This window comes from Trichomycterus rosablanca, chromosome 11 (assembly GCF_030014385.1).
Source record: "Trichomycterus rosablanca isolate fTriRos1 chromosome 11, fTriRos1.hap1, whole genome shotgun sequence".
Classification (NCBI taxonomy): Eukaryota; Metazoa; Chordata; class Actinopteri; order Siluriformes; family Trichomycteridae; genus Trichomycterus; species Trichomycterus rosablanca.
This window is the reverse complement of record NC_085998.1, coordinates 24121396-24147636: the sequence shown is the minus strand read 5'-3', so window position 1 is coordinate 24147636 and position 26241 is coordinate 24121396. Positions and strand designations below refer to the sequence as shown.

Sequence of the window (26241 nt, the reverse complement as noted above, 5' to 3'; positions counted from 1 at the left end):
TTAGCAGTTTAACTAGTAAACCTGAGGTCATCACCTGGAACATCCACCAAAAGCTTAATGCAAGCAAGAATGGGTCATGGTTTACCACTTTGTCCTTTAACTGACTGAGAATTCTCTCACAAAGTTTGGCACAATGTTTCTCTGTGTAAGATTGCAAATAATTTAGGCCGTATAGTGAAATTCAAGTAAAATGTATTTGTACAGCGCTTTTTACAATGAACATTGTCTGAGATATAGTTCATAATATCATTAAAAGATTCAGGGGGCACAAGTCTTGGTACATAAAGGCCAAGGGCAAAATGTGCATGATCTAAGGTGGTATTGTTGCTACCGTGGTGAACGCAGCCACATGGCCTCGGGAATACTTTGGAAAGTCACTTAATGTGGGCCAATAATGCATCAGAAAATGCAGCTTTGTTGTCTTGAATACAGAAAAAATGCAAACTAACCTTGCAAAACTGCAACATTTAGCATTTATCTGAAATTTCCTAACTTATAAAAGATATAATTAAAAGAAGAAATGTAACCCACTGGTAAATATGTCTTTGTCTCAGCTTTTTGTAAATAAGTTGCAGACATCAGTTTCTAAATTTGCTTATACTGTACAGTGGGGTCAAAAAGTATTTAGTCAGGATTGTAGGATTTTTAAAGAATTTATTTGTAAATGATGGTGGAAAATAAGTATTTGGTCAATAACAAAAGTTCAACTCAATACTTTGTAACATGACCTTTGTTGGCAATGACAGAGGTCAAACGTTTCCTGTAAGTCTTCACCAGGTTTGCACACACTGTAGCTGGTATTTTGGCCCATTCCTCCATGCAGATCTCCTCTAGAGCAGTGATGTTTTGGGGCTGTTGCTGGGCAACACGGACTCCACAAATTTTCTATGGGGTTGAGGTCTGGAGACTGGTTAGGCCACTCCAGGACCTTGAAATGCTTTTTACGGAGCCACTCCTTTGTTGCCCGAGCGGTATGTTTGGGATCATTGTCATGCTGGAAGACCCAGCCACGTTCCATCTTCAATGCTCTCACTGATGGAAGGAGGTTTTGGCTTAAAATCTCATGATACATGGCCCCGTTCATTCTTCCCTTAACACGGATCAGTCGTCCTGTCCCCTTTGCAGAAAAACAGCCCCAAAGCATGATGTTTCCACCCCCATGCTTCACAGTAGGTATGGTGTGCAACTCAGCATTCTTCTTCCTCCAAACACGACGAGTTGAGTTTTTACCAAAAAGTTCCATTTTGGTTTCATCTGACCACATGATATTCTCCCAATCCTCTTCTGGATCATCCATATGCTCTCTGGCAAACTTCAGACGGGCCTGGACATGTACTGGCTTAAGCAGGGGGACACGCCTGGCACTGCAGGATTTGAGTCCCTCTCGGCGTAGTGTGTTACTGATGGTAGCCTTGGTACTTTGGTCCCAGCTCTCTGCAGGTCATTCATCAGGTCCCTCTGTGTAGTTCTGGGATTTTTGCTCACCGTTCTCATGATCATTTTGACCCCACGGGATGAGATCTTGACCCCAAGGGAGATTATCAATGGTCTTGTATGTCTTCCATTTTCTTACAATTGCTCCCACAGTTGATTTATTCACACCAACCTGCTTGCCTATTGTAGATTCACTCTTCCCAGCCTGGTGCAGGTCTACAATTTTCTTCCTGGTGTCCTTCGACAGCTCTTTGGTCTTGGCCATGGTTGAGTTTGGAGTCTGACTGTTTGAGGCTGTGGACAGGTGTCTTTTATACAGATAACGATGTCAAACAGGTGCCATTAATACAGGTAACGAGTGGAGGACAGAAGAGCTTCTTAAAGAAGAAGTTACAGGTCTGTGAGAGCCAGAAATCTTGCTTGTTTGTTATTGACCAAATACTTATTTTCCACCATAATTTACAAATAAATTCTTTAAAAATCCTACAATGTGATTTCCTGGATTTTTTTTTCTCATTTTGTCTCTCATAGTTGAAGTGTACCTATGATGAAAATTACATACCTCTCTCATCTTTCTAAGTAGGAGAACTTGCACAATCAGTGGCTGACTAAAAACTTTTTGACCCCACTGTATTTGAAAAATAGAAGTTCATCATTGAAAACACTAAATATTTTCTTTGGCTTTTTGTCTGCTAAATAAATGTTCAAGTGTATAAACAAATTAAATATTTTATTTTTTATTTTTTTATATTTTTTTTTAGAAAGTGTCCTAAATGGTTTGAAATATGTCTGTTGTTACACTCCAATTATAATTTGTCCCTGAACTTGGTCACATCTTGTTTGCTGAATGTATAGTTCTTAGTGTAATAGGATAAGTCATGGTGTTGCCAAACCATTTATGTGTCCACAGGGCTGGGATGGTGCCCAGTAGAAGCTGTCCATCCATTACTCATGGGCCACGCTTGAGCAGTGTGCCCCGCACCCGCCGGAGGGCTGTGCACATATCCATCATGGAAGGTAAAAATCTGGTTCTACAAAGTAACCCACATTCTTTAGCATACTCAGAAAATCCAACATTCCAGCCTTCACAGTATTATAACTAGTATAAAAAGTGTTTAAAGGATATAATGTTGTGGCCACTACAGTTTTTGGTGTTAATTATAATTTGAAATAACCCAAACATAATATTTAAAATACAGTAAGTATTTACTTCCCTTGAATGTTTCCACATTTTATAGGGTTACAACAGCCATGGACAAATAAAAGTCAACGTTTGTTTATAACAAGCATATTTTAAATCTTAATGAAAAGAACATGGCACAACTTCAATTCTGAGTATTTACAAAATGTTAGTGGAAATGTGACCAAGATCCACAGCTCAGATGAGTTTAAAGTTAGCTAAGATAAGTCATACGTAAAAAAAAAAAAGGTTTTCTGGTCTGTCAAGGCCATAGTGGAGTTATGTGATTGGGTGTGTGTGCAAACATGTATTGTGAGAGGGAGTGCATACTTTTGCCCAGACAGGTGACTGTGTGTGTGTGTGTGTGTCTGTGTGTGTGTTCAATCATGTAGTTGGTGGGGGTGAAAATATTTTTACTTGGGCAGGTGATCGTGGGTACAAGTATGCAGTTGGTGGGGATGTTTATGTTTGTTTGCTTATGTATTTTAGGTGGTTGCCAGGGTAAATTAACAGACGTGAATGGGAGGAAGAGGGATAAAAAGGAGAAATAGAGGAGGGTGGGTCAGTATGTTTGTAGATTAGAACTTGATGACCTGCACTGAAGGTATACATGAAATTTAGTGGCTTTCAAGTAAAGGAAAGGTAGTCTTTTTAATAGGGGCAAAATGAATGGGAGTAAACGGAAGAAATGAGGGGGGGGGGTCAAAACGACTTTAAATTTGTGGTTGTGGAACTCCTGTTAGTATATCCGAAACGGCATCTATTGGTCAAGCAGAAGTACAGTAGCTGGATGCTCTTATAAAAAATTAATAGGAGTGAATGGGGCTAAAAAGGAGAGAAAAGTGACAGGCGTGGCAGGTGAAAAGCCATGGTGTTTATCAACGGTATAGATGTTTTAGTGTTAGAATGGTGTCAAAAATTGCATAAGAAAAATATCTGATGAAAAAACTAGTGGACTAATAATAATAATAATAATATTAATAATAAGACTATCAGATAACAATAGTGTGAATGCCTACTACAATCACATTAAATGTCAAGATCCATATATATACTGTATATATATATAGTATATACAGTATATATATGTTATATGTTCATCAAACCAATCTTTCACCAGGTGGTTTGAGCTAGAGCTAAATACAGTGTATCACAAAAGTGAGTACACCCCTCACATTTCTGCAAATATTTTATTATATCTTTTCATGGGACAACACTATAGACATAAAACTTGGATATAACTTAGAGTAGTCATTGTACAACTTGTATAGCAGTGTAGATTTACTGTCTTCTGAAAATAACTCAACACACAGCCATTAATGTCTAAATGGCTGGCAACATAAGTGAGTACACCCCACAGTGAACATGTCCAAATTGTGCCCAAAGTGTCAATATTTTGTGTGACCACCATTATTATCCAGCACTGCCTTAACCCTCCTGGGCATGGAATTCACCAGAGCTGCACAGGTTGCTACTGGAATCCTCTTCCACTCCTCCATGATGACATCACGGAGCTGGTGGATGTTAGACACCTTGAACTCCTCCACCTTCCACTTGAGGAAGTTTTCGAAGGGAGGGGATCATGCTCTGCTTCAGGATGTCACAGTACATGTTGGAATTCATGTTTCCCTCAATGAACTGCAGCTCCCCAGTGCCAGCAACACTCATGCAGCCCAAGACCATGATGCTACCACCACCATGCTTGACTGTAGGCAAGATACAGTTGTCTTGGTACTTCTCACCAGGGCGCCGCCACACATGCTGGACACCATCTGAGCCAAACAAGTTTATCTTGGTCTCGTCAGACCACAGGGCATTCCAGTAATCCATGTTCTTGGACTGCTTGTCTTCAGCAAACTGTTTGCGGGCTTTCTTGTGCGTCAGCTTCCTTCTGGGATGACGACCATGCAGACCGAGTTGATGCAGTGTGCAGCGTATGGTCTGAGCACTGACAGGCTGACCTCCCACGTCTTCAACCTCTGCAGCAATGCTGGCAGCACTCATGTGTCTATTTTTTAAAGCCAACCTCTGGATATGACACCGAACACGTGGACTCAACTTCTTTGGTCGACCCTGGCGAAGCCTGTTCCGAGTGGAACCTGTCCTGGAAAACCGCTGTATGACCTTGGCCACCATGCTGTAGCTCAGTTTCAGGGTGTTAGCAATCTTCTTATAGCCCAGGCCATCTTTGTGGAGAGCAACAATTCTATTTCTCACATCCTCAGAGCGTTCTTTGCCATGAGGTGCCATGTTGAATATCCACGACACATTTGGGCTCAATTTGGACATGTTCACTGTGGGGTGTACTCACTTATGTTGCCAGCTATTTAGACATTAATGGCTGTGTGTTGAGTTATTTTCAGAAGACAGTAAATCTACACTGCTATACAAGCTGTACACTGACTACTCGAAGTTATATCCAAGTTTCATGTCTATAGTGTTGTCCCATGAAAAGATATAATGAAATATTTGCAGAAATGTGAGGGGTGTACTCACTTTTGTGATACACTGTACATACTGTGTAACCAACAAATGCCGCTTTTGTTTAATTTTCTTTTGTGTTAGAATATATTTTTTGTGACACAAAGGTAATGATTTTTTCACATTAAAACAATTAAAAATATTGCATAAATTAAATGATAAAATGCCAGTAAATTAGGTCCATTTTCATTTTTTGTACATGGAAAAATAATCAAACCACAAAGTAAAACAACATTTTAGTATTGTTACACATACAACTTGTTTTTTGGTTATTTTATATGACAAAACAAAAAAAATAAAGATGTTTAAATAATGTTTAAAAAAAATTACAAAATATTATTCCAAGATCATTTTGTTTACATGTTACATATTGAGATGTTTTGTGGAGCAACATACTTTTTGTTGTGATCTTTTAGAGAGACGCAGTGACCTATGTGCATTAACTTCCTTATATTCTGAACTTTGTGAACTGTCACGCACTTGGACACACACACAAACACACGCACATGCGCATACACACACTTTTAGTGTAAGATGTAATACAAGCCCTTTGCAGAAGGAGCATGTGTTTGTGTCAGTCATTTAGTCTAAGCTGCATAAGTGCTGACTGTCTTACTGAGGCTAGGTTTACAGGTGTTGTACTGCCCTCTTTACTCTCATTTCATCGGAATGAACAGAATCTTATTATATATAACTTATACTACATTTACATTCAAATGTTTTTCTCCAGTACCCAAATTACATATCCAGTAGATTATACAATTAAAAAGAATTAAACACAACCTCAGCAAAAAGTTTTGCATACTCCTGCTGTTGACTTTTATGATAAGATCACAAGTAAGGTCACCTTTTAATGACTCCTCCATAGAGAAGATGAATGTGCAGACAATGTTGCACAGTAAAACAATAAACTACTGTGGAAATTGCTAGTGGTGATTTGATATTTCTTATAGCCTTCCCCTGCCCTGTTTGCTGTCAGTTCACATTTAGCTGCTTTAAAAAGCCTTTGGTTGTTCAGTATTAGGTTTGAGTAGTGAGAAAATTCATGGTGCTATGTAATTTTTATTAGCTGATGATTCCTATTAATTTTTGATGAGTTCGTTATGTTATATATTCCTACAACCCAAAAAAGTGGTCATGCCCTCTAGGCTGCCCCATCTTGCAATAAATTATGATGATGTGCCCTCTAGAGCAAATTTAATAATTTGTCTTAATAGGTGCCCTTCCAATAGAAAAGGGTGCTGTTATGAAGTGCCCTCTATGCTGCCACCACTAACTGAGAAAATGGGATGTAATGCTGTATTGGCAACTCCTACAGGTGACCATCATGTTATGTTTTAAGTGTCCAGTTAGGTGCTCTTTTTATATAAAGGTGCCCCTCCAGCATGTAAAATGTGATGCAGTGTTGTAAATGGTGTCCCTAAATGCTTTATAATGTGGGGAAATTTGTGCACTATGTATTAAATTATTATTACATTGTTAAATGTGCACTGCCATGCACACAGTCTCAAACTGGTCTTTGTAGAGAATGCCAAATACAGCCAGATCTCTGAAAAACGTAACAGTCCATGTACCTTGAGTAAAGTCTGTAAATTGAACAGGCTGTCTGACATCTGGGTCAATCCTATCAGGTCTTTTTTGTCACTGGAAGGGCATGACAAATGACAGAGCTGCCCTATCTGTCAGAGGGTGTGCCAGTTTCATGATATGGAGGAAGAAAGTCACCGACAAAAGCATTTTTCTCCTCATATGCTCTCCCATCCCATCCAGCAATGTGAAAGCTGTGCTAAGATGCCTTAAAGACAACAATGTTAAATCATTTTTCTAAATCTGACTATACTCCTGAGAATTTATGCTACATTACTAGTGACAACTGCATCAGTAGAGTGGTAATTCTCTAAAGTAAAGCTGATCAAAACCCAGCCCAGAAACCGAAATGGGGGAAAAAGGCTCTCCGGTTTTCTGCTGCTGTCAATTGAGAGGGATATCCCAGCTGACCACAGTGAGGTCACTGACCTACGGCAACATGTGCCCAAAAGAAAAATTCTGTTTACTCCTCCACCCACCATCCCCCATTCTGACTACTAAGCTCCCAAATCATTGCTTTCTCATTGACAATGATCACATCTTCATCTGTGTGTATGAAACACATGTTTACAGTGAAATAATTATTTTAAAGGTTTATAGTTTCCTGTGTAGTCTGGACCACCTAATAATGTAATGTTAATCTTATAAAAGAATGAAGACTATTTTATCATATATAGTGCATTGTAAAATACTGTAGAATAGAATCTTTATTGTCACTATACACAAGTACAATGAAATTTTGTATTGCATCTCTCCAATAGAGGTAATAGCAGCACTAAAGAAAATAGCAGCAGTACAAATCACACACACAAAAAATATTTACAGTCTTAAAATATAAAAATGTAAGAAATTTACACTCTGCAAAAGTAATGTACATGTGCATTTATAAATATTAAATACTGTAGCTTTTTGTGTACTGGTGGGGTCCCTTGTTATGCAGCAGGTGCAATGCTACTAAGTATTTTCATTGGTCGTATTGTATTGTTTCAAACCATTCACACATTCTCTTAGTTGACACACCCTCTACGTGAAATATCTTACTGTCTGTCTTCAAGCAAATTCAACCCTTTCACCTACTTTCCTCAAAAGCTACTTCCCAAACACAAATGCATGTAAACTGTTTAGAATGTAGTTTTGTCTTTTGATAATTAGTTAAAAATTGGCTGCACCTCTGTTAGTTTTTCCTGTTTACAGAGCCAGAGTTCCATTTTCATACCAGATTGTGGAACAGTTACTTTTGGAGCATCTAGCTCTAGTACTTTCTAGGGACATTTAAATGCTTTGTTAAGGCCATTTAGGTAAATAAATTGTAAGGAGCCCTTAAGACATGAAAGAGTGGCATATACCCAGCATGTGCTGCTGATGTCTTCCTGTAGTATTAATACCCAGCCCTCTGAAAATAGCTGAAAGCTTGCTGTCCATTTAAGTCATTGGCTGTATGACGATAGAGAGTTCAGATCATGTTGTACAGGCCCCTCTTTGGAAACACCCTCTGCCTCTTCTCACAAATCACTGGTAACTGTACACATAGACACCTAAAGGCCTTGAGAAACTAAGAACAGAGTTGGCGCCTGCACCAACTTGCTAAAAAGAAGTAAATCCAGGATTTTTTTTCTTTTGTGACTGGAGCTATGGTGAAGTGTCTGATCCGCATCAGCACCCGAGTGAATGTGCACCTGCGCATGATCAATCACTGCTACAGGGATGTAAAGGTGCGTGTACTTAGCTTGGGGCCGCGGCTGCTTGGGAAGGCCCTAGGTGTACTGCCTCTCTATCCAGCTCTTACTGCCCAACAGGAGCAACTGCGGGCATCACCTCTGCCTGCAATGCCACAGCCATATGTGCTGCCCAGCACAAGCTCAGGTGCAGACCTGTGTGCATGTTTGTGTGTGGTTTTGTTGGGTCTTGAAGTGGTGAAAGCACTGCATTTAGGCTTTATATAGCTTTATGTGTTATGTTAAGTGTATGGCTCTGATATTTGAAAAGGATTGCAATATTATGAAATGTATGTGAATACATTTGAGAGCAGTTAGTCAATCTATTTTTTGAGCTTTAGGGCTGGCTATGTTGTAGGTACAATGAAAAAATAATTTTAGCCTTTTTATTGTGTTTTGTTATGAACAAATCTATTAATCTCTAAATCACTTAAACCTAAATTTATGAAGTTTAAACAACAAACATTGTTTTTAATTGAACTTTTATATCAATTTATTTATTGTTGCTAGCAGCTTTATTCTGATTGGGGTCGCAGTGGGTCCGGTGTTACCCAGAACTAGTGGGCACAGGTGCCATGTCATCACATGGCAGTATTCTTTCCCACAATTACATACTCACATCTTGGTGAAATTAAGAGCAGCCTGTCCAGCTTATGCATATTTTGGGAGGTGCAAGGAAACTAGAGTACCCATTTGATACCCATAAAGAAAAGAAAGAACATGCACAGAATCCCTGATCTTGAATATATTGGACCACAGTTCAACTCTTATATATAATTATATATAACTTACTACTTAATACTTTAATTTTAAAAATATTGTTGAAAATAATGCTTTGTATGTCAGATAGGGTATAGAAAATCCACCCTGATCTTGATCGTGAATGCTACATTTACAGCTGTTGTAGAAATACTCTACATGGTGAAGTGAGGTCCACTTCCAATTGATCGCAAAGGTGTTCAATGGGGTGAAGGTCAGAGCTCTTCGCAGTTTCTTCATACCAAACTCATTAGCCCTTACGTTGTGCACTTTGGGTCAGTCATTTTACGAGGGTTATTCAAAAAGTTTCCACACTTTTAAAAACTCTATTTATTAAGAATTTTAAAAACAAATAACATCACTTTTCTACAGTCACCTTCCAATGCATTTTTCCAGCATTGTACCAACTTTTTAATGCCATAGCAAAAAATGTTTTTGGTTGAGCGTGTAGCCACTGATGCACTGCTGCTTTCACATCATCATCCCATGATAATCTTCTTCCCCTTAAAGCTTCTTTGAGTGGTCCAAAAATGTGGAAATCAGATGGCGCTAAATACAGACTATAAGCTCTCTCTCAGTCTCTCAGACATGACCAATGAAACTTTTTGAAGATCCCTCGTAGATTAGAAAAGGGACGTTTTCAAACTCTTGGCACAAAGTTGGAAGCATTTACTTTATATAAATGATTTTATACGACCATTAATATTGGGTGTGGCTGAAATCAGTAATTGGGTGTGTCCAGATACTTGTCGAAGTACTTTATTGACCACTTTCTGTTGTTCTTTTTAACCTATATTGTTTTAACTGTGAATGAGCAGAATTGCATTATAAGAATGTTTGAACCATTTGAACCAGTAAGTGTCTTGTGATGGGTTGCAGGATAAGAGGCAATGAGACAAATAAATGAGAAAGAGAAAAAGACGATATAAATAGAGAAATGGGATAGCTCTAAAGCTTAGTAATGCTTGTAAAGTGTTGCCCAGGCATTTTAAGTAACACTTCATGAGGTGCAGGCAATGTCACTTTGTGACAACTCCCAGAGCCCTCCGCCCCCAAAGCTGCAGCTTTGTTACAGTCATATTTATGTCAGTTGTTTTACAAAGCAGAGCTGCTTGTCTTATTGCAATTAAAGTGTTGTGGAGGAAGCATCACATTCTGAAGTTACTTTACTGCCTAATCAGAAAACTGTCATAAAAATTTCTGTATGAATGGCAAAGACAGCTTTAATACATAAACCTAACTAAGGTACTGTGGCATAAAACAAAGAGGACTGTTGGTCCTAGAAGGATGCAATAGTCGAAATTTCATCTTTCTGTTGTGTGAGATTGATCAGCAGCTTATTATATTATTCCTGCTAAAAGATGTTTTACTGGCACTTGGGTTGTGCAGCGATAAAAAACATCAGCCATCCAGTGCTGAGATCTAATGGTTTTGAGTTTGAATCTTATCTCTGCTACTGTCCAGCCCGTTGCCTACAGTCTGCCACAGACACAATTGGCCAACGTCTGCTGGTCGCAAGGTGCCAGAGTGTTTTCTAATCACTGTTATAAAACGGATAGTTCCGGTCCTAAAATCTGATTGGCTGAGCCGCGTTCGAAGCCGTTGTAATCATCACCTCACATCATTCCATATTAATACGAGACTGAAAAGAAAAAGTTAATGTTATTTTCGCCCTCATGTTGCCTAGCAACACTGTTAATCGAACTATTTTGCGTCGCGGAAGAATGCTTTATTGTAAGTTTATACACAATAAATACATTTATGAATTAAACATTGTTGTATTTATTATATTTTATGTTGACCGCCGTTTTATAAAAGCAATAAGCCACTCGAGACCGTGCATTACTGTTATGATTTTAGCACGGGGAAAGAAGTTTTCAAAAACGTCATCCCCGTGCTAAAATCACAGTAATGCACGGCCTCTCGTGGCTTATTGCTTTATTTAATTTTGGCCTCTGCTGGCTGGTTGATGGCGCCTGAATAGAGATGTGGGATAATGGAGACAAGTTTGTGACTCTTTTTCATATGCAATATTCATGCAGGTGAAAATAAGCGGTTGGCAACTGCACACATGCCAGGCCAGGGTGAAGGTCTGTAGCAGTAGAGAGGAGATTGAACCAGAGGCAATCCGAGACAACTAGATTGGGAAAAAAGAGAGAAAATATAAGTAAATGAAATAAAAAATATGTTTTACTGTTAAATATAATGTGTTTGAGAATTTTTTTATATCCTAGATGAAGATCAGACCACATTTTATGAGTTAAATATAGTCCAGAAATCCAGTCAATTTTAAATCTTTACTAACTTCTAAAGTAGTCAATTAACCTGCTTGCAGTTTGTAAGCACATTCACTCTGATTTGATCATATTAGGGTTAAACACTTGTACTTATCTTAAAAATGACAAATATGTATGTACAGTGGGTTCAAAAAGTATTTAGTCAGCCACTGATTGTGCAAGTTCTCCTACTTAGAAAGATGAGAGAGGTCTGTAATTTTCATCATAGGTACACTTCAACTATGAGAGACAAAATGAGAAAAAAAATCCAGGAAATCACATTGTAGGATTTTTAAAGAAGTTATTTGTAAATTATGGTGGAAAATAAGTATTTGGTCAATAACAAAAGTTCAACTCAATACTTTGTAACATAACCTTAGTTGGCAATGACAGAGGTCAAACGTTTCCTGTAAGTCTTCACCAGGTTTGCACACACTGTAGCTGGTATTTTGGCCCATTCCTCCATGCAGATCTCCTCTAGAGCAGTGATGTTTTGGGGCTGTTGCTGGGCAACACGGACTCCACAAATTTTCTATGGGGTTGAGGTCTGGAAACTGGCTAGGCCACTCCAGGACCTTGAAATGCTTTTTTACGGAGCCACTCCTTCGTTGCCCGAGCGGTGTGTTTGGGATCATTGTCATGCTGGAAGACCCAGCCACGTTCCATCTTCAATGCTCTCACTGATGGAAGGAGGTTTTGGCTTAAAATCTCACGATACATGGCCCCGTTCATTCTTCCCTTAACACGGATCAGTCGTCCTGTCCCCTTTGCAGAAAAACAGCCCCAAAACATGTTTTCACCCCCATGCTTCACAGTAGGTATGGTGTGCAACTCAGCATTCTTCTTCCTCCAAACACGACGAGTTGAGTTTTTACCAAAAAGTTCCATTTTGGTTTCATCTGACCACATGATATTCTCCCAATCCTCTTCTGGATCATCCATATGCTCTCTGGCAAACTTCAGACGGGCCTGGACATGTACTGGCTTAAGCAGGGGGACACGCCTGGCACTGCAGGATTTAAGTCCCTCTCGGCGTAGTGTGTTACTGATGGTAGCCTTTGTTACTTTGGTCCCAGCTCTCTGCAGGTCATTCATCAGGTCCCTCCATGTAGTTCTGGGATTTTTGCTCACCGTTCTCATGATCATTTTGACCCCACGGGATTGAGGGAGATTATCAATGGTCTTGTATGTCTTCCATTTTCTTACAATTGCTCCCACAGTTGATTTATTCACACCAACCTGCTTGCCTATTGTAGATTCACTCTTCCCAGCCTGGTGCAGGTCTACAGTTTTCTTCCTGGTGTCCTTCGACAGCTCTTTGGTCTTGGCCATGTTTGACTGTTTGAGGCTGTGGACAGGTGTCTTTTATACAGATAACGAGGTCAAACAGGTGCCATTAATACAGGTAACGAGTGGAGGACAGAAGAGTTTCTTAAAGAGGAAGTTACAGGTCTGTGAGAGCCAGAAATCTTGCTTGTTTGTTATTGACCAAATACTTATTTTCCACCATAATTTACAAATAAATTCTTTAAAAATCCTACAATGTGATTTCCTGGATTTTTTTTTCTCATTTTGTCTCTCATAGTTGAAGTGTACCTATGGTGAAAATTACAGACCTCTCTCATCTTTCTAAGTAGGAGAACTTGCACAATCAGTGGCTGACTAAATACTTTTTGTATATATATTTTTCTGTTGTTAGCAAAATGTCTTATATAGATAAAAAAGCTAAACTTGTGCCAAAATAACAAAACATTAACACTTTGTAAAAAGACTGATCCTTTTTGCTTAGACTGTAGGGCACTGCTTTCCAAAGATCCTGAATAAACAGCACTACTTTTCTTGTTAGTGGACCTGTTGTGGGTGATTTATAATGACAAGGCGTGCAGGGACGTGCACAGAATCTATATGTAAAGGATGTTTGTGCATGTGTAAATTGCTCTATGAAGCAAAATTCAGACAAAAGTGTCATGGTATAAGCAGCTGTTACTGAAGGTTAGAATTAGAGATGCATACTGGTATCGGGTATTTGCCCGATACCGCGCTCATGAACTTGTACTCGTACTCGCAAACGAGGCTCCAATACTAAACATCCAACATCCGAACCGTGTGCCTAGTGCACGTTGCTGCGTTATGCCTAGTTCACACTACACGATTTTTGCCCTGATTTCACTTGGTGACTGGTCGGCGCTAGATTTGCCGGCTCGGGAGCCACTCGGCGTTTGCTCGGCGATCAAAACTCGGCTCTCGATCGCTAAGTGTGAACTATCCAACAACTCGATCCGACCGGCTCGCTGAGCGCTAGGGCAACCGGATCGAGTTTTCTAGCATGTCAGATATCTGATCCAATAGGTACAGGTCCTTCTCAAAAAATTAGCATATTGTGATAAAGTTCATTATTTTCCATAATGTAATGATAAAAATTAAACTTTCATATATTTTAGATTCATTGCACACCAACTGAAATATTTCAGGTCTTTTATTGTTTTAATACTGATGATTTTGGCATACAGCTCATGAAAACCCAAAATTCCTATCTCAAAAAATTAGCATATCATGAAAAGGTTCTCTAAACGAGCTATTAACCTAATCATCTGAATCAACGAATTAACTCTAAACACCTGCAAAAGATTCCTGAGGCTTTTAAAAACTCCCAGCCTGGTTCATTACTCAAAACTGCAATCATGGGTAAGACTGCCGACCTGACTGCTGTCCAGAAGGCCATCATTGACACCCTCAAGCAAGAGGGTAAGACACAGAAAGAAATTTCTGAACGAATAGGCTGTTCCCAGAGTGCTGTATCAAGGCACCTCAGTGGGAAGTCTGTGGGAAGGAAAAAGTGTGGCAGAAAACGCTGCACAACGAGAAGAGGTGACCGGACCCTGAGGAAGATTGTGGAGAAGGGCCGATTCCAGACCTTGGGGGACCTGCGGAAGCAGTGGACTGAGTCTGGAGTAGAAACATCCAGAGCCACCGTGCACAGGCGTGTGCAGGAAATGGGCTACAGGTGCCGCATTCCCCAGGTCAAGCCACTTTTGAACCAGAAACAGCAGCACTGGACTGTTGCTCAGTGGTCCAAAGCAAATTTGCAAATTTGAAAGCAAATTTTGCATGTCATTCGGAAATCAAGGTGCCAGAGTCTGGAGGAAGACTGGGGAGAAGGAAATGCCAAAATGCCTGAAGTCCAGTGTCAAGTACCCACAGTCAGTGATGGTCTGGGGTGCCATGTCAGCTGCTGGTGTTGGTCCACTGTGTTTTATCAAGGGCAGGGTCAATGCAGCTAGCTATCAGGAGATTTTGGAGCACTTCATGCTTCCATCTGCTGAAAAGCTTTATGGAGATGAAGATTTCATTTTTCAGCACGACCTGGCACCTGCTCACAGTGCCAAAACTACTGGTGAATGGTTTACTGACCATGGTATTACTGTGCTCAATTGGCCTGCCAACTCTCCTGACCTGAACCCCATAGAGAATCTGTGGGATATTGTGAAGAGAAAGTTGAGAGACACAAGACCCAACACTCTGGATGAGCTTAAGGCCGCTATCGAAGCATCCTGGGCCTCCATAACACCTCAGCAGTGCCACAGGCTGATTGCCTCCATGCCACGCCGCATTGAAGCAGTCATTTCTGCAAAAGGATTCCCGACCAAGTATTGAGTGCATAACTGAACATAATTATTTGAAGGTTGACTTTTTTTGTATTAAAAACACTTTTCTTTTATTGGTCGGATGAAATATGCTAATTTTTTGAGATAGGAATTTTGGGTTTTCATGAGCTGTATGCCAAAAGCATCAGTATTAAAACAATAAAAGACCTGAAATATTTCAGTTGGTGTGCAATGAATCTAAAATATATGAAAGTTTAATTTTTATCATTACATTATGGAAAATAATGAACTTTATCACAATATGCTAATTTTTTGAGAAGGACCTGTATTGGTAACGGTAACGGTATCGGCAAGTACAAAAATACATGTACTTGTACTTGTACTCGGTTGGGAAAAAATGGTATTGATGCATACCTAGTTAGAATGTTGGACTTAAAACTGTGGGAAAAAAAAGCTTTTTCTCCCTCTTTCTCTCTCCTTCTTCTCTGTCTCATAAAAAGGTTTATTTATTGGATGATTAAATAAATAATTATTTTAGAAGATAGAAGATAAACTTAGGGTGCTTAGTTTCATTTAATAGGATTACATAAAATTATTTATAATAGCTGTATGTAAAGTGTAACCCCCTTCTGCTACATCTCTGTAGAAAATGATAGTTAAAAAGCAAATGCAGAACCTTAACTGCACAGGCAGATTCAGCACTGGTAAAAAGCACAGTAACTTAGAAGTGCTAAGATGAAACATGACATTAAACTATTATTGATTATTATTATTTTGACCTTTGAATGTATTCTCATTTCTTGTAGTCTGTCAACACGACTGGAGCCGTTGTGTAAATTGAGCATCAGTAAATGTCATTCATTGATACGTACTTTTAACATGCAATAATTAAATTACTCATTACAAATTACTCATGCTTAATAAATCTCAGAATTAATACTATTTATGTTCCTACACCCTTTTATCCTTCATCCATTTATTTTAACTAATAGTCAGATATAAAGTTAATGGGCCAACCAGTTATATACTCTGTTAATTAAAAGTGATTAGAATGTTTGGAACCGTATTTGGAATTGTGGCCCAGATTTAAATACCACTGGAAAAGTAGAAGCACCAAATTGAATATTTATTAAGGCAAACTTGGATTGGATTTGTTTACGTACCTGCAAAAAAACACAGACTCTAAAAGACAGTGACTGAAGGCCAGTATTTTACAGAGGTTGCCAGGATACCAGCTATAGGACTTATAGGTTAATGCAATTAACACAGATAGCTTTGGTACAAAATCACAGCCTACATAAATTTATGTAAAAAGGACACAAATTTAACAGCTTGCTGACCTCTTTTCCCTATTTTTGTTTATTTCTCTTTCAGGATTGGAATCTCTGCGGGACAGTGCACATTCTACACCTGTACGATCAGTCTCACATGGTGAGTCATTCATATCTCGTTCCCACGGTCAGGTGAATGAGTGCAGTGATACTGCAGCTGTAATTGCGGAGGATACCTACAACCCAGCAGACAGCGTTTTACCCACACCAGTGGCTGAGCTCAGCCCAGAGCCTGCTGCTATCGCTGCTCGTCATTTCAACGGTGCCCCCTACAGCATTGATGAGGTGAAGGAACCTGATGCAGCTAGGGTGACAGTGAGAGAACAAGGTGAGCCAGGAACAACTGTTGGTGCAGCTCTGGCGGTGCCATCCACTCTCACTGAGGCGGAGCAAGTAAATAAGTTTGTCTTGAGTGTTCTTCGTCTGCTTCTTGTCACTATCGGACTACTCTTTGTTTTGCTCCTCCTCCTGATTGTACTTACAGAGTCAGACCTGGATGTGGCATTTTTGCGTGACATCCGCCAAACACCTGAGTTTGAGCAGTTCCATTATGAATATTTTTGTCCCCTCAGACGGTGGTTTGCTTGTAAGCTGCGCTGGGTGGGTGGCCTGCTTATTAACAAGTGAGAAGAAGAACATGGAAGGGGGATCAAATAAAAGATGTTGGCAGACGAATAGGCTGAGAGGTGGAGGGCAGCAAGCTGAACCCAACAATAAAATGAGGCTCCCTCTTTTCCTGTTTTCAGCCATAACCTCTTTTTATGTTTAACATCGTTTTGTCTATCTGTTTAATTGTTCTTATTTATTTATTATCATTATTAATTATTATTTTTGTTGTATTCCCTATTTTTTAATATCAGGTTTTATTATTTGATTCGAAGCTGATTCATGCTGACTCGAGATACTACTCTTTTTAGAGCGATAAAATATATTTTGCAACAAAGTTGCCTTCATAACTATTTATTATGCTTAAACAGTTCAAGGTGGTACAAAAAGTTGTTAAAGTGAGGTAGGTATGAAAGGAAAGGATTTTTTATGAGATGGATTTGTGAATCTGATTAACTCACTCATTAATTATCCATGGCGTCAGTTATTAATTCACTGCAGGCTGATAGTCATAGTGAATAATGAAAGCAATGATTGAGCAGTGTGAAATGTGTCATGTGGTTTAAATGTGTGTAAGTTGGGCAAGGTTGATTATCAGAGTGAATGTTGATGGCTAATGGCTAATCAATAAAAGTTATGGGTACCTTTTGGCAGATTATTTTGAAGTGATTTAATTTTAGAAATATGATAAGAGGCAGTAAGCTGTGAAGTTTAATTCATTAAAAAAAGGGTTTTTATTAAGAATAGTAAAAGAACCAGTAATTGTGGTGTTCTGTGGTGAAACCCAGTAGAATCATTATCCAAAGTGTCCATGGGTGATCTCTTAAAAACACCTAGTGTCCTTAGATTCAGTCTAGCAAAATGTGCAGTACCGTATGTAAACATATTTGTTTACCTGCTCTGTATTCATGTCTTTCAGTTATCATACCCTGATTTAAAAAATTTAAAGAGTAATATGAACTATGGTTTATTTGTAAATAGAACTATTAGAACATTGTAATAGAACATTGTTTTAATTCCATATCAACCCGGCTGAAACATTTGTACTTTGTGGATATCATGCTTACAGTTACAATAATTATACTGTACTTTTTGTACAAAAGTAGTTAGTTTCCTAATATATTGACAGTTTTCCATGTATATTTTAACAGAAGTGAAATGTTATTTTGTTATTGAAAATTAAATTCTACCTTTTTTAGCTCTGTATTTCAGGAACGATCTAGAATTTGTAGCATTTTTGCTTTAGAAGTACAACAGAAGAGTTTTAATGCAGATCCATTGTTCATTTTTACCTGCTCTCACTCAGCCAGCAGTGAGCCTCTGTGTTGTTTACCATGTTCATGTTACAGGCAATATCCACTTATATTCCGTCTTTATTGTGATGTATTACACTGATAAATGTAAAGGCATAGGCTATGGGACTAAGAGAAGAAATGGCTGTCTTTTCGCCCTTTCCTGTATGTTTGTTTAAGACAGAGAGAGCAAGAGATAAGAAATATAAGGAATATTGACAAAAAATGGTCTAATTGTTATAGAATCTCATTTACCTTTAAAGTTGTATTAAATTTAGTTGATAAAAAAATGTTGCAGTAGAAATGAGTTCATGGTTAGCTAATCCACATTATTTTTCAAGTCACTGTTAGGTGGTCAACCAAACAAAAATTAAAATAAAATTACATACACAATAGAAAAAAATAAATTAATAATAAAATAAATGCATTCTATAACCTGTCCTAATGTTTTAATTTGCAACTGTTTGTGCCAGCTGCTGTCAGATTACCAAGCAGCTTGATACATTTGGGTCTCACAGCATTATTAGAACCTTCAGGAAAGGCCTGATTTATTAGCATAACAACTAATTATTATTGTTTTTTTTTTGGTTTATTGGCCATTGCGGCATTTAGCAGACTCTTTTATCCACAGCAATTTACAATTAAAACAAGTAAAATTTGAGCAATTGATGGTTAAGGGCCTTTCCCAACAGTGGTGGTGGGGCTTGAACCAGCAACCTTATGATTATTAGTCCAGTACTTTAACTACTGAGCTACCACTCTCTTTTATTTGGCAGTGGAACACCAGGTTTTTTTTTTTTTTTTTACCAGATCTTGATATGAGCACATAAAACTGGATTTGAGGATGATTGCTAAACTAATGCAACCTTAATAAGCAAAATGTTTACAATGTCTCGAAAAAACAGCCTGAAAGCTTTTGTACTTTCTTAATAGCTGCAAAATAGATGGATCAGTGCAGAGGGAATAGTGGTTAAACCAGTAAAAATTCTACAATACAATACAAAAATCTACTCATGTAAGGGAAAGATGTTTTTATAGCATTGTGTAGCCTGGCTGGTCCATTCTGCATGCATTTAATACAAACAATTAATAAGCAACTCCTTTCAATAAGCAATAATTAGTTCAACTGTAAAATAGCAAGGGTGGTTGTCTTTAGAGTTTTAATTATCGTAAGTGTATTAAAATTAAAATAGTCTGTATTTAAGTCAGTTAAACTTCAGGATATCAGTCTATCCAGTTAGGAAGCATAAGCAATTGTGAATCAACTCAAAAAGGGAATGGTTTTGCAGGTGGTGGCCACAGATAATTGCTGTCCTTATCCTTCCTGACTTATGTCTGCACAGGTAGCCCAGCTCCAATGACTCATTTATACGTGCCCTTGCAAGAAGATTTGCTGTGAGAGTTTGACAGGGCCGAAGTAGAAACATTATCTGCCAGAAGGAACAGGAGGAGCACTGCCAGAGCCCTACAAAATGACCTCCAGTGGGCTGCTGGTGTGCATGTTTCTTACCAAACTGTCAGAAACAGACTCCATGAGGGCCCAACGTCTTCTAGTGGGACATGTGCTCACAGCCCAGCACTGTGCAGCTCAGTTGCCATTAGCCAGGAAACACAAGAATTGGCGGGTTTGCCACTGGTGCCCTGTTCTCTTCACAGAAGAGAGCAGAAACACACTAAGCATGTGACAGATGTGAAAGAGTCTGGAGAAGCCATGGTGAACGCTATGCTGTCTGCAACAACGTCCAGCATGACCGGTTTGGCATTGGGTCAATAATGATCTGGGGAGGCATGTCCTTGGAGTGTTGCACAGACCTCCATGTGCTAGCCAACGGTACCCTGACTGCTATTAGGTACAAATATGAAACCCTCTGAGCCATTGTCAGATCTTACAATGGTACTGTGGGCTTTGGAATCCTCCTGGTACAAAAAAATGCCCAGCCTTGTGTGGCCAGTGTGTATGCTGAGGGCTTTGATGCCACTGACTGGCTCTCACATTTCCCAGAACTGAATCCCATTAAGAAATTCAGTGCATCCAGTGTAGCCAAGTACCAACACAGACTAAACAGGAGCTTAATGATGCCCTGGATCCAGGTCTGGGAGGAGATCCCCCTGGACACCATCCATCGTCTCATCTGGAACATGCCCAGACGTTGTCAGGAGTGCATACAGGCACAGGGGGGCCAGATACACTAATGAGTCATATTAGGAGTTGCTGTGATGAAATTTATGCAAGTTGGATCAGTCTGAGATTTACATTTTTTACTTTGAGTTACGGTGAGATTTTAAATCCAGGCTTAAATCGCCTGATGTTTGTTCACACAAAAGTACAGTACACAGTTTATATCAGTAAAGCTTAACCTTACGTTCAAGAAGATCCGATTTAAGAGTGATTTAAGTGTTCCCTTGTAGATGTTCCACACATTACACAAGGCTTTTTAATCAGAATATTTTTGTGCTGCAATATTGTATGACCAAGGATAATACTCTATCAACAAATCTCATGTATGGGATACTAATGACCAGCACCTCAAATGCAAATCAGTTAGCACATAAAGCTCTGAAGTTTGTATCACTAGCTTTGCAAGCACTAAATATTATTATAGAAACATGATTAAAGGCAAGTAATGAACCACCTGCTTGTTTTTTACTGGTTTGGTCTGTCAGTGCACATAATACATGGGCACGTAATGTATTTGATCCGTTCATAACTTAAGAGGATTTGTGTCAGAACATGATAATGAAACTGTAATTGCCATGTGCATTATAATATGGGTTTTTAATACACTGTTATATATTTACCTAGGAACTGGCAGTAGTGCTTTCTTTTTAGATCGATGTGAACTTGGAGAGTAGCCAGTGCCATATGCTGGCAATCATTCATGAGCTGGTTCAGTGGGCCTGCAGAGCACTGCATTGCAGATACTTTTATTTTCAATTCTCTAAATAAAAATCTACTCTGAAGACATGTTTACTTTGAGGTTTAGAAATGCTACATAGGTGAAAGGTTTTCACAAAGGATTTCACAATTTTAATCGGTCTATAAATGCTCATTCCAGCTCTAAATTTGTCGTCACTATGTATCTGCCAACCCAAGTGCTTTCATTGCAACATTTTACTTAACATACTGATGTAATCATGTCTCCCCAGCAGCTATGCATTGACATGTACAGAGGTCTTTGAAAATGTGAACATGTGAGATCCTTAATTTTCGGCTCTGCATTAAAGGTCATTGTTTATTTGATTATTCTATGAATTTCTTCACAACTGTACACAAACTTAGGTGCCAATCGTGGTTACTGTTGGGTCTAATTCATTCCAAAATGTCTTTGCACTATAGGAGACCTTCCATATGAAACAGCATTATATATTGTTTCTCCGATAGTAACTTGTAACATGGTGCCATGGAAATATTCAAACCTGAAATAAACATCCAAAAGAATTAACTCTGTGGTTTATTCTTACTGTTTTATAGAGCACATGTTGACAGCTGACCTTAAGCTTGATGTGACATCCCATTTATACACTTACTAACAAAAGGTATGACAATAAGAACCATGCATTTTAGCTTTTACACCAGCGGCTAATTGGGCCCCATGTAATTATTAGTTTTTAGTTTTAGTTAGTGCAAAGCTATAACATTAGGGATTATGAGAAGTGACCACTTCATCAATTTTCTATTTTTTTTCCAACCTTTTCCCCCCCAATTTTCTCCCCTAATCTAGTCATGTCCAATTACCCCGATTGCATCCTCCACTGATTCAACCCTCCACCGCTGACTGAGGACACTTCTCAACTGACACATGCCCCCTCTGACACGTGCTCAGTACAGACTGCATTTTTCACCTGCACTAGTCGAGTTCTGGTTCTGATGTGCGAAAACCCAGCTCTGGTGTGCTAGCGTATTTTACCGCTGCGCCACCTGAACGGCAACCACTTTATCTAATCAGAAATACCAATGGTCAAGAGAAACCTGAAGCTGTGCAGCAACATTACCTGCAGTGCCACTTAAAAATCCAGTATCTCCAAACTATTGTAAAAAGACAATAGTAAAGTAAAAGGAACTTTAGTGCACTGGCCTGTTAAACATTGATTTATGTAAATTAGTTTATTTTTAAAATATGTGTAAAACAAACAGGCACAGAACATGCTGTTTCGCTTAACAACACAAAGCAAACGCAAAAGAGCTACTGTACATTTATAAAAGACACATACAGACAGTGCATCAGAATAGAAACTTACAAACATCAAAACATTCAGAAGTAATAGAAAATACTGTGCAGGTGCAATCAGTTAATATGAGAGAAGGCAGGTTTGAGAAATGGGCGTGCAGCACTTTGGGGAGTAGGCAATTCCATGAAGCCTGGTCTTCTTCCTGCTGGAGCTGAGAAAGTTCGTCTGGAGCCTCTGCCTGCACAAGCCTGTCTGGAGCCTCGCTCTGTACCTCTCTGGCCTCCCCTATATGAAGACCAGTTTCCACTTCAGAATGAATACAGATATTAAATATTAAAAGTAGGCAAACATGTGGCACATTACATTACAAATTTAACTTTTGTAATATTTCTATTTATTGTTGTTGACTGTAACTTCCCTGATGTGCTCACTACCCTCCCACTCAACACTGCTACTAATAGCCTACTCTCATCTACTATTCTTAAAAAAATCTCACAGGACCCTATCCCCTTTATCACACCATTCATTAACTACTGGTATTGTCCTTACAGCTTTTAAGAAGGCACAAGTAACCACCCCTTCTTAAGAAACCCACATTACACACTACAAACATACACAAATTTACAGACCAATATCACTCACTCAATGTTAGCTCACAATGACAAGGAACACTTCATCTGGGTGGCGGTGGGCAGCAGGAGCTCAGCAGTTAAGGTACTCTAATAAGTAATCAGAAGGTTGCTGGTTCAAGTCCCACCAGTGCCAAGTGGCCACTGTTAGGCCCCTGAGCAAGGCCTTAAACCCTCAATTGCTCAAATTGTGTTTAGGCACAATTGTGGTCAACACTGGCACCCCGAAATATTAAAAACACCATGTTAATTTAGTAAGAGCTAGGCATACCAGCTTCAACAAATCTAAAATGTTATCAAGAAGTTTGTTACTCATAGAACAGCCTTCCCGGATGTGATGGAAAAAGGAAAACTAATGAGAAAACTCACATTTCAAACCAACTTGTGTAAACACTAACCCTTTAGAAGAATTCTGGTTGTTGTACCCCTTTCGCCTTTTGGGTTTCTTTGAAATGGCTGCTTTCTTTCTCTTCTCTCCTTGACCTTTGCTGTTCCCAAAATAGGCAGATGAGCCATCATTTTCATCATCCATACAATCTTCATCAAAGCGATTGTGCATTGTGTCGATCCATCCAGAACTCTCGGCCTGCTCCTCAGCTTGAGAAGAAAAGAATAGATTCATGTTTAGACTTCATGCATTCATAGTAAAAATGTATAAAGATAAAAAGTGTTTAACAACAAAATGTTACACTTTTCCCCAAAATGGAGAAATGCACATAGGCAGATTTCTATTATAAAATGGTGTTATGAGCAACATTTTCACTATTTACTTACTGAGCCATTATTCAAATGACTACATTACAATAATACTTCTATATGAATTTTTTTTTTGAAGGCTGCATTTTATAGCACTTAGAACACAGACCTCTATAGTTAAATGACTGCAAACAGAATGCAAAACTACATTTATATTGTAGTTTGCAAAGTTGCACCTTTCGCACTGATTAAGCTGATGATTGCAAGTGAGAAGTAAATTGTACATTGAGTTCAAAAGACTGAGCTCTAAATTTGCCAGCTCTAATTTACTAAATCTACTGCTCTAAATTTAAATGAACATTTAAGGTTGTTCAGTCTCATTTGTAAAAAAAAGTTACATGTCAGCAATAGTGAATGTTGGTGTGTATATTGTGTCCATATTCGTTGACTGCATTACCTTTACATTCCTAATAAAACATGCATGTAGAGTTTAATTCTCTCAATATTCTGTCATCACATTAGCACTGGTCTAACATACCTGCTCTTCTGTCAGCAACAGGCATGCTGTTACTCTAGTAGTGCAGTTCTAAAAGGAAAAAAACCTAGAGCACATGACAATAGCTTGAGTTACTTAAGCCCCTACCAGGAAGCTGCCATTCAGAGTACTTCTGCAGCAGCTCAATGAGCTCAGCTCCATATTTGTCCAGCTTGTCCTCAGTCACACCATCAATCTGCAGAAGAACCTCTGGGTCAGCAGACAGAGTCTCTGCACACAAAAATAAATAAATTTAAAAAATCATCAGTTAAACTATACAAAACCTTACGAATCTGTAAAGTATGTCCAGTCAGTTAACTGGAATTTGGCAAATCGGGACTTTGAAATTTGATGGGCGACAAGAAAGATATGAGAGGTTTTCTAGCTCACCAGCTATCTTTTTTAGAGTGGCTGTGGAAAAGATGTTGTAGTAGTGAAGACCAAAGATTTTGCCAAGTTTCTTGCACAGCTCATTAAGCTCTTCCAGACACTTTTTGACCATCCCCTCCCTCTTAGAAACACTCTTAGTTACAGAGCCTTTGTGCTTCCTGATGCTAGAAGCACTGTCCGTTTCATAGAATTCCACCTGCAATCAAAATCCATTAAAGGTTAAAATTTAACAATTTGCTTTTAAAAGCAAAACACACCAAATCCTTATGTTGTGTATCTATGGAACACTACTGTAGGTACCAAAAGCTGCCACTAATAGTCACTGTCCCTTTCTTGTACCTGTTTGGGAAAGACGGTATCTGCATACAGGCACAAATCAAGGCCCAATTAAAGGCGTGAATGAAAGTAATAAAATCCACTCAGCAGAAACAAACTGGCATCAGACAACGTGTTAATTTTGTCCTAATTTACAAGTCAGTTAGAAATTCATAACAAAATAAAATAATTAAAAACTGACCATTTAAACATACGTTATTTGGCTAATATAATTATTTGCATGCATTTAATTTTCACTTTTTTTCACATAAAAATGACTATACCCCAATTTCAAATACAGTTGGGACAGTATACAGTATACACAATTAATACAAAAAGCAGTCATTTGTGAAAAGAGATATTTAATGTTTTAGCTTTTTAACTTATATGCCAATTTATGATTTGATGTCTAAACATATTAAAAAGTTGGGTCATTTGTTTGTGTTTATATTTTATTTATTTATTTATCTACGGTTAAATGACTGTCCTGCTATTTCAATGCTGTTGTCTGTGAACAATTCAATGGGTGTTTCTTTGTCGTGGTATGAGGCTTTAAGTTTTTCCCCAACATATTCTAGGGTCCAATTTGCTTTCATGAGTTGCCATTTCTGTGTGGCATGTTCATTAATGGTTTAGGTCACTACTATCAGTAATTGATTGCTACCACACAGGTCATCCAGAACCTTTCAGTGGACGTAGATGGAGGATCTTAGAGGCAGATAATTGATTTGTCACACACAGAGGAGGACATTTTCTACCCCAGGTACCCACAGAGGTTGTGAAATGATAAACTGTTTTTAGAACTTCCATTAGTTATGCCATTATGAAAGCATTAGCAGAAGGCTCAGTTGTTTACAAGCAAGGTCGAGGTCCGGCACTCCGTGAAAACTGTGAGTGAATAGACATGCTCTACACACCAGTGCAATCCTGATCAGTAGGAAAAAGCAATTATTAATGATGAATTCATTATTTTATAAAACTTTGCCACAGCTGAATCAAAGCTCTGACCTGCATACTGCCGTTAAGGACATTCATGGCTTTAGGACCAGCAGAGATGTAAGCCACGGCTTGTCCATTATTAGTGATGTACAAGTCCTCCATGAGAATGTGGTCCAGGACAAGCTTTTTGAAAAGTCTGTCTGCATTATGTCTGGAGTATGCTGCTCCAAAGCCATACATGCCTGTTTGGATCCGTGCACTTTTTGATCCTGTAGAGATAGTCTTGTTGGTGCCTGTTAAA

At 38.7% G+C, this 26241-nt stretch overlaps 2 protein-coding genes across 5 annotated transcripts in view; one reads left to right on the top strand and one right to left on the bottom strand.

Annotated features, from left to right (window-relative positions):
- Nucleotides 1–17223, top strand: part of LOC134323135 (FERM domain-containing protein 5) — a 114277-nt gene extending 97054 nt beyond the window's left edge. For all 3 annotated transcript variants that reach the window (XM_063004561.1, XM_063004560.1, XM_063004562.1), the window contains 2 exons: nucleotides 2345–2451; nucleotides 16412–17223. In XM_063004561.1, the coding sequence (XP_062860631.1) occupies nucleotides 2345–2451; nucleotides 16412–16995 (691 nt within the window). In that variant the 3' untranslated portion in view covers nucleotides 16996–17223. The remainder of the gene's footprint in view (nucleotides 1–2344; nucleotides 2452–16411) is intronic.
- Nucleotides 17224–22404: 5181 nt separating this feature from the next.
- blm (BLM RecQ like helicase) overlaps nucleotides 22405–26241 on the bottom strand; it is a 28721-nt gene continuing 24884 nt past the window's right edge. The window contains exons 17-21 of one of the 2 annotated variants that reach the window (XM_063005310.1): nucleotides 26010–26209; nucleotides 24687–24882; nucleotides 24405–24527; nucleotides 23464–23662; nucleotides 22405–22742 (exon numbers count right to left, since the gene is read on the bottom strand). In XM_063005310.1, coding sequence (XP_062861380.1) covers nucleotides 22553–22742; nucleotides 23464–23662; nucleotides 24405–24527; nucleotides 24687–24882; nucleotides 26010–26209 — 908 coding nt within the window. In that variant the 3' untranslated portion in view covers nucleotides 22405–22552. The remainder of the gene's footprint in view (nucleotides 22743–23463; nucleotides 23663–24404; nucleotides 24528–24686; nucleotides 24883–26009; nucleotides 26210–26241) is intronic. The other variant, XM_063005311.1, reaches the window with a different exon arrangement.